The following is a 15,363-nucleotide window of genomic DNA, read 5'->3' on the forward strand; positions in this document are numbered from 1 at the left end:
TCTTACAGTGTGCTATGTGAAGTCAAGGAAACCACATCGGTCATGGCGTGGACATAGTGAGAAGCTCTGGGATACCCTTGATGCTGCCCTGGGGACTCTGGGGCTGTCCATGCAGGGCAAGGCATCAGCTTCCTTGTGGGGCTCACCAGAGACTCTTTCAGTGGAGGATTTCTGGGTTTCCATGTTATGTTTCTGTCATGTAGACGAGCCGGAGTTAAGGCCAAATCCTTCTGAATGATTTTGGTTTTGCCATTTTTAGAAGATAATCATCAGACTTGGTGAAAAAGAGTGGTTAAAAGAAAGTCTTTCTATTTTTCAACTTTTCCTTCTTTTTTTTTTTTCTGAATGGAAGATTGAGTGATGAGGTAAAGCAAGTTTATTCTTTCTTGGAGAGAGACCCTGCCTCCCACCCTATCCCCTTTTGACCATTGCAAAATCGCTTAGTCCAAAGAAAGAAGAGAAGAAAAATGAGTGAAATAACGCCAGAGCCAGTGATTGCCAGGAAAAACACACTCTGATTCAGTTAATTTGTTCTTTGAATGCCAAAGGCTGTGATTCCCAATTAACTAATTTTAAGAAGCCGTAACTGAAAATAGCTGTACGTGTATCAGCTCTCAAGTGAACGTCTCATGGAGAGTAGGAACTTCAATGAAGAGAATAGGGACCCTAAAGAGGTGCTGATGTCTGTTTAAGATCATTTTGCCAAACAAATCCATGTTGGCTTGGATTTTCAAACAAGGTTTAACCCCTTCAGAGACGCTGAGTGGAAGTGAGAGGCCAGGGGACAATCCAGACATTCTGGGGAGAGAAAATGTTCCACACATCCCAGTTTTATGTATACCCAACCTACTAATGACAGAAACATCCATACGAGTGAGTCTCTTTGGGAAAAAAAGACGCTCCCTTAGTTCAAGTGGAATTAATTAAAACAGGCATGCCGTTTGCAGTATTTCCAGCTCCCTCGCTGAAAGACTCCATGCATATAAACCAGAACAGCTCGAGCAGCTAAGTAAAGCTTGGCCAAAAGTGGCTCCACCACCTTGCTCCCTCCTCTCCCTTCATATCGGAATGGAAAGATACATTAATAACACTCCTTTAAAAGGCAGAGCACTCATGGTTTCTGTGCGATTGTAAGAGCTCTGATTACCTCCTGAGTAGAGTTAACATAAAAATATATATGCTCTTAAAACTCAAGATCATAACTTGCTAATGAAGTCGCAAATTATCCAGAAGAAAACTAAGCACAGGCACATGCCGATTGGCAGAATCTCTGGCCTCTAAAAGCTCGGTTATTGCCTTTGTAATATTAAAGCCCAACAGGGAGCTGGCGGGACACCGTTTGTGCTGTCTTGTCATGTTATGAGTTTCTGGTTTCAGATAAAAAAGGAGAAAGGGCCCTTAGGAAAGCCAAGAACTTTGGGGGGGAAAAAACAAACTTCCTTCTCGGTAAGCTAAGGGTTGTTTTCCTGGAGATGATGGATAATGGCATTTCTACTTTTTCAGTTTTTAATAGAGAAAACGGAAGTAAATCACGTAGGGAGTATAAACAAATAGAACAAGGTGAAGTTTTGACAAGAGCTTAGCTCAATTTTTGTTTCTTTCTCTCTCTCTTTCTTTCTTTTTCTTTCCTTTTTTTTGAAATTCTAAACCCCATTTCTGGCTTGTATTTGGTAGGATTCCTGCTCTGGCTTTTATTAAAAACAGACTTTATGTGGTCAGAATTCTCCATCTAAAGCTAGACTTTAATAGGCCTGGGGATCCTGACGGAGTCTTTCTTGCTTTCTCTCAGGTGACACCCCCCATCCCCTGGGAGTTCCCTCCCAGTGTGCTGAACTGGCGTGGAAACTTGAAGTCTCAGCACAAAACAACCAACTTTCCTCTTTTACTCGGTACTCCCATTTCTGTTTTAAATGTGGTACTCTCTTGCAAGGCCAGATCAAGTTAAGTCTGATTCTAACTTGACATATTCTAGAAATTTCAAATAATGTAACCGTTGTCTTATAACGGCAGTCTAGTGCAACCAGGAGGCTCCCCTTCCAAGCGGTGCTGCCCATGCAAAGCCATCAGCTAGCTCAGGCTCCTGGAGCTCACCCTGCGGCCGCATGCTTGTGAGCTTGAAAATACCAAGGGCAACTCCGCCCACTTAACAAATCAATTTAGCATTCAAGTCATTCGGAGGTTCATTTTTCTGAAGGGTATTGGTAAGCTAGCTTTTCCAAAACCAAGAGGTAAAGCAGTCAAGCAAGCAGGCAAGACATGCAAATTCCTTCCCAAGGACGGGCACCACCAAGTGGCTCTGGTCCCTTCTCATAGCTAGACAGACAAATATCTGTCCTGGGTGGGGCTCCGCCTTCCCACTGTCAATCAACTCCCCCTCTTCAGTGGCCTCTATACCTTCCTGGCACAATGGCAGATACCTTCCGAGTCAACCTGAGGTTTTTCTGAAACACTAAATTTGATCTTTCTTATGGTGAGGCTCAATGCTGAAATTCATGTTTGTTATGCAGAAGGGAAAATTCTTTTGAATACTGCAGATCAGTGGCTGTTGAGTGGAGAGGAATTTTACTCTCCTAAGGGACCCTGGTGAAGTCTATTCTCAGTGGTCACAACTAGGAGAATGCAACTGAAGTCTAGTGGGAAGAGGCCAGGGATGCTGCTGAATCTTCAACACTGGACATGATAGTCCCACAACAAACATGTCAGCAGCAATGGGGCTGAGAAACCTGGAGGTCGTGGTTGGGAGATTGAGTTCTGGAGTCAGACTGCTTAGGATGGAAGCCAGGCTCTTCTAGGGACGGCTGAGCAGCCCAGGACAAGTTGCCTAACCCAGGCACCTATCCTGTATGAGGTGGATAATAACCCATCTTACCAGGTTGTTGTGAACATTGTACAAAATGTACAAGCAAAGCTCTTAGGACAATGCCCAACACATATTGAAAGCACAATCAATGTTGACTGGTACTATTACTATTAGTACCAGAAATTCAGCTCAGTCCCAAATAAATCGTAAGCTCAGCCTATTGAATTAGGGCAATAGACAGGGTGGGAGTATATATATCTTCTTTGATTAGGACCAGAAATGATGCTAACAGTAGTAATAACCACATTCTTTACAGTTTGTCAAACTCTTTCAAATACCTCATCTCATATTATCTGGCAACAACCTTGTTGTTGAATTTTTCCTATTTCAAGGCTGAGGAACTCCTGTCTCAGAGCCCAGGGAGGTGCCCAAGACCTGCATGCCACCCAGGTCCTCTGCCTGTAATCTGCTACTCCTGCTACCACATCCTTTGTTTACTAGTTTAAAGTTCCCCATCTTCTCCTCATTGCACCCAACAGTCTGAAGATCAAAATAAAACGTAAGTGCCACCATTAGTGGATGAGGTGACCCGGCCTTCATGGGCGGTGGCCGTCAATTCTGTTTCTGTAGTATGTGTACTAGTCAGACTTTCGTTCATGGAACACAGCAACATCGTAATTCTCTGAATTTAATTTTTTAAAAATTAGCTTTACTCGTGGGATAATTTTCTTTCCTTTTAAAATTTCTAATTTTGAGGGGGAAAAAACCCTTAATACTTTATACCTTAAACATCCGTGGTTAAAATCATTGTATATGTTTGTACTGTAAATGTGTGAAGGTGAGAATATTGCTTCAAGTATATGTATCCAGTTTCATTATTTATTAGCTTTATTGTTTTACAATTAGGCCTGAAAATCTGCTTATTACTGTCAAAATGTATTATTCAAAGGTACCCTGTGCTATCTCATGTATGGTCAGTGACTACACACAGCAACAGTAGGTCTGTGTTAAAATTTCCATGCATAGTTTAAAAAAACCCTGGAATTTAATCAGCCTACCTTAGAGTTATAGTAATATTCATATAAGGTCACAGTTCAGCGGGCAGATGGATAAAATTCCTTAAGTCAGTGGTTTTCTAGAATTCCTCTGGTAATGGAGAAGCTGAGGCCGGAGCCCATGACCCTCTCATGGCCTAGGCAGCACACAAATTACCACAGGCGGCCACAGCTCTTTTGTTTCAAAGCCTTCAGTCAAATTCTACCAACAGCTGCCAAAGGGTCATTCATGGGGACCCAGTCTTCTTGGTCCCGTTTTGTGCCAGTTGATAAATGAGAAACTTTAATGACCACATATGGTATTTAAATGGTGTAACAGGCTCAGCAATTTTCCTTCAGTCCCCTCCAGTGTGAAAATTGCAAACATGTATGATAAGATCTTTGGCGTTTTGGATTTCAAATAAATTCTGTCTGTCATGCTATGAGAAGGGAACCAAACAGCACCCCCCAACTGTGCGGCGCCTTACCTTGGAACGCTGGGCGGGGCCCGGGTGGGCCGCGAGGGGACTTGTGGAGGGGCTCCGAAGGAGTCGCTGCTGTTGGGAAAAGGAGGTAACGGGCCCGGACGGAACGGGACAGGGGGCGCCCCCGAGTGGGGCCCCGGGGAGGGGATGGCGGGCGAGTGGGGGCCCGGAGAGGGGATGGCGGGCGCCGGGCCCCGGCCGGACACGGGCCTGGTGAGGGGCGCGCTCAGAGTCGGCCTCCTCTGGGTGGTGGGGCTTGGAGGAGGTGACCTGAGGAAAAAGACAAATTGCAGCCACTCACTCCAACTTTCTGCGTGAACTGGTCTAAAAGTTTTATAACTTCCTGACTCCGTTTTCAAAATTGTATTTTTGATTTGAGTAACTCAAGATACCTGTTATGGAAGTCGGTAGGTGGGGGAGAGTGAGTTTCCCTCCCTCCACCCTTTCCCTATGGGCCAGGGTCTTTGGACGTCCCTTTTAACCATGTCTGCTTATGCACAAGTGTGCATTTTTTCTCTCTCTACACACATACACATATATATGTTGCATTTTTATACATCATAAAACACAACATCCTACAACATCTTTTTTGTTACGCTCCACTTTAACTTCATTATCTTTTCATTTACACCTTAACGGCCCTGTCTTATTCTGTTGAATGACTGCCTAACCATCCTTTGTAAGGGACTATGCTCACTATTGAAGGAACTTGGTGTGATCTGACCCTTTCACTCCTGGATGTAAACAGCATTTTTCCTCTTTTTCCCTAGGTTCATATTGGTTTAGTAAAGCACTCTCAGAAAATGACATGGGGCAGCATAGCAGGCCTCAGGTGTCACGGGGCGGTTTCCTACCTGCGAGAGTGCTGTATCCAGGAGTCATCCACCGGGGGCGGGGCAGGGGTGGACACAGTGGCTGTGTTGATGTCCCCGATGATCACAAGGGCTTCTTTAAGGGCTTGGTACATTCGAAGCATCTCATCCCGGCGCTGTGCCTGCTCAGCTGATTCCTCCATCAGCGTATTTTGGTCCTCTGAAGAATACAATTGTGCTAGGAGCTCTGAATTTATGAAGTCTTTAACCTGTCAGATTACCACAAAAAAATTAAAGTGGTCATGACGAGTGATGGGGTGGTATAAACATGGCTGTGACATTCAGGGACTGTGGGCAAAGTCCCCCCAGTGTCCACCCTGGGAGAAGGAAGCATTAGGGATATCTGTTTTTGCTTATTTTTGTTGTTATCTTCCCTGTCCTTAGTACTGGTATGGGTAACAGTTTCCCTCTGGATAACATGGATGAATCAAACAGAGACCAAGCCCTGCCAGTGCCCTAACAGGGCCTGTTTGTTAAGTGTGCAAGCCTTCCATCTGGTAGTCTGATGCTGTGGGGCTTACAGGAGAGGAAAGTGCCATGTGATAAGCAGCAGCATTTTTAAGAAAAAAGAAACCTATGTAATAACACAAGTTTTCTATCCTTTGACATTTCCAGTCCTTTACTTGGCTTTTACCCCAAATCCCTGGAAAATTATTAAAATTCTTAAGTTTCAGTATTATCTCAAAAGTGGAAATAACACTAGTAAGTATTAAATACCGAACCTTACATAACTCTATGCACATTGATTTACAAACAAGTGAAGGAAATACACTTTGTTTTCTCAAAATTTAGTAGTTAGTTAGCAATGACGAGCACAGACATGATGTCCCCTAGGTGACAGATACGTAAAAATGAACTAAAGGATGAAAATATATAGGCGTCTTAAAGGAGGGGCATTTTGTAACAGGATGGAGAATGGAGGGGATGAATATGGGGAGAAACATAAGGGAGAGAGCGCCAACCACCATATCATCAAATCCGAGACGCCAGTCATTTTAAGAAATGCCATTATTTGCCACATTAAAATAGGAAAACAAACCACCCCCACCAATTTAACTATGACAGAATGTCACAATGTTATTGAGTATAAGATGCATCTTCATTTCAGAAATATTAAACATAAAAAAAAGGTGAGTGTGAAAATCAACGCAATGCAGTACGTCCCAAGTGCCTTTTCAAGATGTGACTTAATGCTCAACACAGTCATAATGGTGAAACATGTTATTATTCCAATTTTACATATGTATAAACAAGCTCAGAAGGTTTAAGTAACTTGACAAGGTCACATAGCATTAAATTGAGTTCATAATCTTTGACTTGAAGTCTAGTGCTCATTCTGCTACCCAGTTATCCCGCTGTGGTTGAGTGCTTGGAAAAGACAATTTATGTTTGAACGTTATTGTTTTAGAATGGTGCAGCAAGTATATCAATTAACTTAAGCCTAGAAAAATAAGCTAATTTGAATTTTTCAGTTTCTCTGTTATATGAGAAAGCTACCTCTTATCTAGAGTTACTGAACACCTCTAAGAAAGGCCAAAGGCAAGTATGTTTAATTGTTGAAAATTCAGACAAACCAATTGTTGGAAAGTCATAGAACACCTGTCAGATGCCCCAAATTACTGTGTCGTGTTAAATTTCTTACTCAGAAATAGCAAAAGTCTAAAACATATAGCTTCATAATCTTTTAAAGGTATTAAAACATGTAAATAATTCCACTAATAAAAAATTCAGCTAAACCACAACTTCATTTGTGATGAAAGTGTTTCCTGTACATCTTGTGTAAACCAAGACAGATTAAATGTGGAAGTAATGTAATATACAAGATTTATTCAGAGAACCGTCTGGTGGAGTAAAAGGTCTATGTATGACGGTGTGGAAGGTAAATTTGGCCAGGAAACCTGGGGCAGACGTGAAGGCCTTGAATGCCAAAGAAAAAGTGCTTAAACTTTATCCACTCAGCAGTGCGGAGCCATGGAAAAATTTAAAGCAAGAACATGAAACAATAAATGAGAGGTTTTAGGAATGGTCATGACAGAAAAATAATTTTCAAGGGTGATAGTGGAGAGAAAGAAATCGTTAGGTTAGTGTAGATAATTTACAAGATGATAAAGGTTTAATTTAGCAATGTTGCAATGGGATAGAAAAGATGTGCATACAAATGTCATCACAAGGGAAAAATCAACTGGTCTTGGTGCCATTTGGATGTGAAGGGCAAGAAAGAAAGGAACAACCAAAGCTACTTCAAGCATTGATATTTGGGGGCAGTAGAAGAATGCAGAAATATCAAGAGGGGAAGTCAGATTTAGAGGAAAGGCAGTAAATTTGGCTTTAGGAATATTTCCTTCCCCTCCTTAAAGATTTATTCACTTCTGAACACACCTGCAGGTACCCAAGGAGTCATGGATATTTGCACAAATTTTCCATTGTTGGGTACGCACTTGGATAGAGGGTGCAATTCAAAACTCAAAACCAGACAATTTTCCTGGCATTGACCGTCAATTGGGTTAAGCTCCTTTGAAGCTTTACATCTTACTGGAGTCTCACTTAGAATCTATTAAACACAATTTAAAAGAAGATTCTTCCAAGAGTAGATTTAAAGCAGATCTGAATTAAGAATCAACAGTCAAACAAACGATGATTTAAAATAAGGGCCTGTTTCTGCATTTTGATCAAAAGTTCTGTCTTGAATCTTTCCCATCCAAGTACATGCTAAAACTTGCCGACTACGTGAAAGCTTTGGCAATGTTTTAAAATAACATGAGCATTATTAGCATGGGAGAAAATGGTAGTATGGCACAGTAGGTTCAGAACATAGGCTTTGGAATCATATAGCTCTGGATTTGACCCTAGCTCTAACCTTTATTGTTCTTGGGCCAGTAACTCAAACTCATCTGTGAAACAGGGATAACAGTAATGACTACCTCAAAAGTTGTTGTGAAGATTAAGTGAAAGAATAAATATAAGTTGCCTAGCATAATATTAGCCTAGCATACAGTTGGTGCTCAATAAACAAAAGCTCTGATTTTTCCTGTATATAGGGTAGATTGGGAGCAGGGGAACAATAAAAGCTATTTCTTAGTGTGGCTATCAAGTGATATAAATACAGAGAATAGGTTAACGTTTTATTTTGCATTTAAGCAAAATTTTAGAGAAACTCCTTCTCTTCTCCTCTTGCTAACCTAGACTGGTGATGCCACTTCAGTCTGGAACAAAGGTAGGGGGACTTTCCAGAGGCTTCAGGGACTTTCTGAGCAGTCTGTATGTCAGAGGTACAAATATTAAAATCAAGGATTCTGCACAACAGTTAGAGGCCATGTGGGTCCCTTTTAGATGACAGCATTTAGAAAATACTTCACAGGACATAGCAAAGTAATTATACTTGAATGTGAGATTTCAAAAATATTTATGTTTTTAATTATAACACCTTATAACCTATAGATCTTTGTATAGTTTGCAAAAATTCTCACATATAAAACCTCATTCCAGCTCAAACTCTCCAGGCTAGATAAATAGGCATTACCGTGCTGTGCTGCTCTGCTCTGCGTAAAGGAATGTGAGGTCATTAAAAACGTTCCACATGTTTTCCCCTCTTTCTTACTTTCACCCTTCTCTAGCAACCTGTGATACATTTGGATCTTGAGCCTTCTTTGTTAAGACTCAGACCATTTTAAAGCCTTCACCAGTAGAAGAGGCATTTCTGGGGTTTTCGTACAGTTTGGTTACCAAGGAAACCATTTCCTTAACATCGCTTTGTGTCTGGTATGGGGAGGGCCGTGTTACGGAACACGGTGCTATCTCTCATTCACATAATACACGGACGTACATCAAAATTTAATGGAGGAGTCTAATTTTGCTTAGTTTTGGGGAAAAGGCTTGGTGAGAACTTTGATCTCACCATTCTCCCATACCTACTTAAGCCTCCTTTTTTTTTCCCAGGGACTTAGTTCTGCTAAAGACCAAAGAAGTTTTCTTTCTTTAAAAAGCACCATCCCTTGACTCACAAACATAACATCGAGCATAAAGGTAGAGCCACAAAAGCACACACGGTTATGATTTCAAAGTTCAACAGCACATAAAATGTAAATCACGAGTGTGTCACCCTGAGTGGGGAGTGATGGTGGGAGGCTGGGAGGCAGGGACAGGACAGTGGAGCTTTGGGGATCCTGGTTGTAATCTTTTTTTCTTGAGCTGCAATGCTGAGTTCTCCACCAGTGGAAACAAACAATGCTCTACATTCCAGAATAAAGCTCTGGTATTTAAGATGTACTTTCCCCTCGAATAACGAACATTTAAAATAACACTTTACTTCACACACATTAAAATTATAGTGAGTTTTGAAACCAGGGCACATGTTATTAATTTTCCACTAAAGTGCCAATGGTTGAGGAGAGTGAATATGGACCTCCAGGGGTCCAGGGACACAAGCAGTGCACGCTCCAAGTGTGAAATGCCTTTAGGTTTCACATTTGATATTTTAAAAAATTCATAAAATGTTTATATTCTATTTCGTATCATCTGGGTTTGTAAAATTTCTTTTTTTTTTTTTTTTGTAGAGACAGAGTCTCACTTTATGGCCCTCGGTAGAGTGCTGTGGCCTCACACAGCTCACAGCAACCTCCAACTCCTGGGCTTAAGTGATTCTCTTGCCTCAGCCTCCCGAGTAGCTGGGACTACAGGCGCCCGCCACAACGCCCGGCTATTTTTTGGTTGCAGTTTGGCCGGGGCTGGGTTTGAACCTGCCACCCTCGGTATATGGGGCCGGCGCCTTACCGACTGAGCCACAGGCGCCGCCCAAGGGTTTGTAAAATTTCAAACAATGTTTCTCATATTCAAACAAATCCTAATGAAATCTTCAAGTACAATTTGCCCTCTAGGAAAATAACCTATGTGTACCCTGTGAGGGTAGGAGTCCTCCAGCTTGAGAGGGCTGACTTAAGAGTCTCCTTATTCCTGTCACATGCGTTATCTGATGTCGAAATGGACAGAATGCCAGGCTATGAGTGAGAAGCCCTGGGTATCAGCCTTGACTCTGCCATCCCCAGCTGTGTGATCAGTGAACAAGTCAAACTGTCGGAGCCTCAATTGCTTCATTTAATAAGCTGGGGAAAATGAATGGGTATCCGATGGGTTGTTGTCCACCGTCCATCATGTTCACACAGGATTACGTGCCATTTTGCCACGCACATTTTTAGAATAAAACTGGGTCCCCTTCCTCGATTCTCTCCTGGAGAACTTCTGGTGGGGTGAGTTATGGAGAAGAGACCATCAGAAAGGGCTTACCCCGGGCTGTTACGTGCATGTTAGCTTTAAAGCCCTGAACAAAACTCTCCTGCTTTGGCTGTAGCCTGTCCAGAACAACCGTTTGTCATAAACTTGCTATTTCTTTGTGCTGCTGTTACCTGGTATGTTTAAGTAATGAAACAGCTGCTGCATTTCAATAGACAAAGGCTTACAGTATGTCTGAGGCAAGGCATTTATTGCGAGGCTTTAAACTTCTTAAACAATTCCATATGGAGACTTGAGTGGCAGAACACTTAATGTAAACTTTCAAAGGAAACTGCCCACCAAATTCTGAACTTTATGAATGTTGTCTGAAACATATTCTTTTTCAGAGGGCTGAATAGCCATTCCCTGTTTCAAAGAGAAAAGGCCACAGCATTGCTACCCACATACCGGGGAGAAACAGAGGACCCTGTCTGAGGCAGTACTGGTCCTGAAGAAACAATTAGCTTTTCCACTCAGATCCATGTATTGAAGCAACAGGGTAAAGAGGATGGAATTTAGAATGAGGAGTCAAAGGCTTCGTTCTCTAGTTGTGATTTTAATATCCGTCCTCTCTCCTGAATAGCTCTTCACTTTAGATCAAATTAAAAAATCAACAGTTTACTTGTACTCAACAGGGCACTTGTGTAATTAAAAAAAGGGCCTGGGTACTCTATATAATGAGAGGACACAAGAATATGAATAAATTTTCAAAAGAGATACCTATTATATATAACAGGTATATATACAGAGAGATAGATTTGCCATATATATACAATTATACATAAGCTTTAAAATAAATGTTATATATGTAAAACTATATCTTTCATATATACTTGCACAGTAAAAAGCAGCACATAAAAATACTCAAGAAAAATAGTCATTCTAGATATGTAAAACTAGTTCCGGGTAGAGACAAAAAGTCACATTTTTAACAAAGATAACCATAATTCTGTAAGAATTCAGCATTACGTGAGACGTCTGCCTTCTTCACAACCTTGTTAGTTTCCGCTTCAAGGTTTGACCTCGGAGATCAGGTCATGATTGAAGTCCCCCTTTCTCATGACTCTTACGTGAGGCCTCTCTCAAGATAACTAGCAGATCTTCAGCTCCAAGGATAATAGCCTTTGGTGGGGGTTTAGCCATTTCACAAAAGCCATTCAACACACCAGTGAGAAGTGAGGGAAATATCTACATTTCATGTGAGTGAGTGTATGTGTGTTTCTTAAGAAGGTGAAAGTGGGATAGCTTTGCCATAGTCTTTTTTTTTTTTTCTTTTAACTAATTTGTGTCAAGCTACGCACAGCTACAGACAGGAAGTGCTATTTCCTGTGCTGATGATTTAATACAGTGCAGAGCAAAGCAGCGTTTGAACTGATGGCAGCACTAATGACTCTTGGTAAAACAGTGAAAAGATAAATGATCCTTAATCAGGAAAATGTTTAAATAAGCAAATGCCTGGATATACCACACAAAACAACCCAAATTCATTTAAGGGAAGTTGAGAGGGTAATTTTTAAAAGACACAGACTATTTGTTTAGTACTTCCTATTTTTCTCAATGGCTTACGGCCACATGTATTACCATCTCTGACAGCTCTGTGAGGTATCTTGATGTTCTAACTGTAGTTTCAGAAGGGACTGACTACAACTTGGAGGGGCAAAATGATTTGCTTCAGGTCACATGGCAGGCTGTTGGTCAAGCTTAAGAATAAAATTCAGTTTCCACATTCCCAATTTATTTACCTGCTGGCTGATACTTCAAAGCATTCTGCTAACCTTGTTTGAATACAAAAAACATGTATGAAAAGAGAGTAAGTTAAAAATAAGGTTGTTCACATGAGTGCGTCATTCTTCCTTATAGTCAAGAATGCAGGTGCAGAGATCATGGACAATGAATGGACTATAATATTTAGAAGCAAAATTTCAAAATAAATCTTGAAATATGGATAAGGGTTATTTATAGTTGTTAAATAGGCAGCCATGTTAATTTCCTACAATTACATTTTTCATAGTATTTGCATATCCACTGTTTTCTGGGACAAATTGCTAAGTCAGATAAATGTCCTGTGATTCTACATAGGGAGGGAACAGACACAGAGAAGTTAAGTGACTTGGCTTAGGTCAGCAGAGTCCATAGAAGAAAGAGGTTTTAGAACCCAGGTTTCTCCTAAATTCTACTAGGGGGCTCTTTGTACTACTCTGCCATCCAATTTTTATTTCTTACAAGCAATGTGCGTGATGTATCCTTGGTTTAAATAAAAATAAGTATGCTTAGAAGATAACTAGGACTAAAACTGCTGGTGTCTCACTTGTCGGGATTCAGAAAAGCCGGCTATAAAACACCTCATTATAACCTATCTTATCTAAAAGACAATTTCTCAAATAACTTGCGGTATTATTTGTACTTTTAAAAGTTAACTACCAAAAGAACTAAACCAGACCACCTAATTAAAGTATGATATCCTGACTATTATAAATTACCCTAAAAAGGGAGAGATTCTAGGCAATACAGATCCATCAATGGCTAGTCTAGCAGAATACTTTTGAGTTATGAGATTACATTGCCCTTAAAAGTAAAGGTCTGACTTTGTATCCAAAGGGATAAAGCAAGAAGCCCTTTCCCAGGTTAAAATAGCATCCCGTAGTTTTTAGAAGCTGAAAATAATCATATTAATATATAATGTGTGTGTACGTGTGTGCCCTGTGTGTAAGAACAAATATATCCTTTGCCTTTAATCTCAAGGCCTAGGAGCCAGGGCATCTAGTTTTATTGCTGGCTTTGGAATTAGTTTACACCATGACCAAGACTATGGCATTTTTGCTCTACTTTATTGTGAGCAAATTCACACCCTTCTAGAAGAGAGCTGAATGGAAATACCTGGTTACTATGGCTCGAGGTTTTAAGTTTCCTTTCCTAAATTCTCTTTCACTTGTCAGTCACTTACCACTTGTAATGGAAAGTGATGAACCTGGTAACAGATCTATCAACTACTCAGAAAATCTGACAAAAACTCAGCAGGCAATCTGTGCAATTTCCATATGAGGATGGGTTAGAAATCAAAGGAAGACCATTTATAATAACTTACATTATTGATCATAAGGTGCATTATCGTTTTTGGAATTAGATCGCGGATACATTTGTTGATAATGGACATGTAGGAGTCTACCAGGTTGCGGATGGTCTCTACTTGTCTCTCCAACTGTGGATCCATGGAGAAGTTTTCCGCTTGGCCATTCTCATCGTTTTCAGTCTAACAGAAAAGAAACAAAACAGGGATTATCTCCTATTTGCTCAGAAGAAAATAAAATACCAGACATTATCAGATGATCAACCTCTGCTTAGCATGTTTGGAGTTTGTACCACTGGATTGTAACATCTTTATCTTATCTCCCACCCACTGATTCTAAAAAGAGATCAGAACTCTGCAGTTATTTTTCTACTTTTAGCCTGCCACATTCTAGGTGAAGCAAGTATTCTAATTCTGAATAAATGTTGAGATGAATAACCAAATAAACAGTGTACCTAACAACATACCTCCAGATACCTCTAAATCTTAAACCATTTGCAAGCTGGCCAAAGAACTGAGTCCAAGCATATGATGCAGATATAAATCTCCAGGGATTCTATAGATTAGAAATAACCTTGGTGTTGTTCTGGCACATCTAGGTTGCTCTGGAATGGATCAACATTTGGATCAACCCAGATTCAAAGCTAAATTTCTCGGGCTGGCCTGAAGTCAAATAAGAGATATAGAAGATAATTTATTCTTCCATGCACTTGCTGGAATTTCCTATGTAAATTCATGCTTCTGTCATCACTACTAAAGGCTGGCTCCATTGTGAAAAACTTACAATTTTAACTTCCAACTTGTTATTCTTTGAATAAAACAGAACGTATCTATACACAAAGAATTTATTTGTACAACACAAGCGAAGCATCTGTTTTCTATACTATGGGACTTGAGTTAATTAATTTTGGCTTATCCACCAGAGGCGGGGTTGGAATGGCATCTTCATCATTAAGGGCTGACCTATTGGCTTGGCATTGAAATCAATTTAGAACAAATGGTCCCCATTTCAAGTCAGGTTGAACCAACTAAACCCTAGAATATGATACAGATATTGTTAGTGGTCTGGCTACTTTCTAGCATTTGGAAAGATTTAATTACGAATGTAAAAAGCAGAAATAATTTATTGCTTCCAAAGTGGATGTAAAGTACTTTTCCTTGGAAATGTACATACTTTGATCTGCCAGGTTTTCAATCGTCCAATCAGTTCTTGGCAAAGCCCTATGCCGCGTAGCTAACTGGATCTATAAATGACAAGCCTTTGCTTTGAACCAGTGTGCATGTGTGAAAGGCATATGGATAGGCCACAAAATCAACAGTAACAAAGATAGAAATCAGTTCTCATAATTTACATAGCCTCCTCTCAATCAGAAAAACCTAATGTTAAAAGAACCACTTTAAAATAATAGATGCTCCGCTCACTTGCCAAGTCTGAGAGTGTGACTCTGTGCTTCAGGGGAACAGCATGAGAATGTCCCTGAGGCATCTTACTGCTACAACTGCAAGCTAGATGATCAGAAGTTTCAAAACGGACAGTGGTTCCCCTATACTCTTTCTTTTAAAATGGCTTTTGGTCACTGAAAAAATAAAACCCCCCCAAGTATTATGCATTCTTTATTTTTAGTATAAGATTGGATGTTGGCCCAATCACACCTGGGATAAATAGATAAAAGACTAAGGTCACAAAGTGGTAAAATGATAGCACTAAGGTCAGCCACGGCTGTGAAAGAACCAATCACATTCCCAGACTTCTTTCTGGGGCATAAAAACCACTCTGAATCTGCAGATGCGTTCTACCCTGCCCCCAAATTCTAAGACTCAGTGGTAATTGCTATGTTGT

General features: G+C 40.5%; 1 protein-coding gene across 3 annotated transcripts in view; it reads right to left on the minus strand.

Moving 5' to 3' along the window:
- Nucleotides 1–15,363, minus strand: part of DNM3 (dynamin 3) — a 600,651-nt gene that overhangs the window by 20,413 nt on the left and 564,875 nt on the right. For all 3 annotated transcript variants that reach the window (XM_053604810.1, XM_053604809.1, XM_053604811.1), the window contains 3 exons: nt 13,542–13,706; nt 5,174–5,400; nt 4,323–4,589 (listed from right to left, as the gene is read on the minus strand). In XM_053604810.1, coding sequence (XP_053460785.1) covers nt 4,323–4,589; nt 5,174–5,400; nt 13,542–13,706 — 659 coding nt within the window. The remainder of the gene's footprint in view (nt 1–4,322; nt 4,590–5,173; nt 5,401–13,541; nt 13,707–15,363) is intronic.

Source organism: Nycticebus coucang, chromosome 10, assembly GCF_027406575.1.
Source record: "Nycticebus coucang isolate mNycCou1 chromosome 10, mNycCou1.pri, whole genome shotgun sequence".
Classification (NCBI taxonomy): Eukaryota; Metazoa; Chordata; class Mammalia; order Primates; family Lorisidae; genus Nycticebus; species Nycticebus coucang.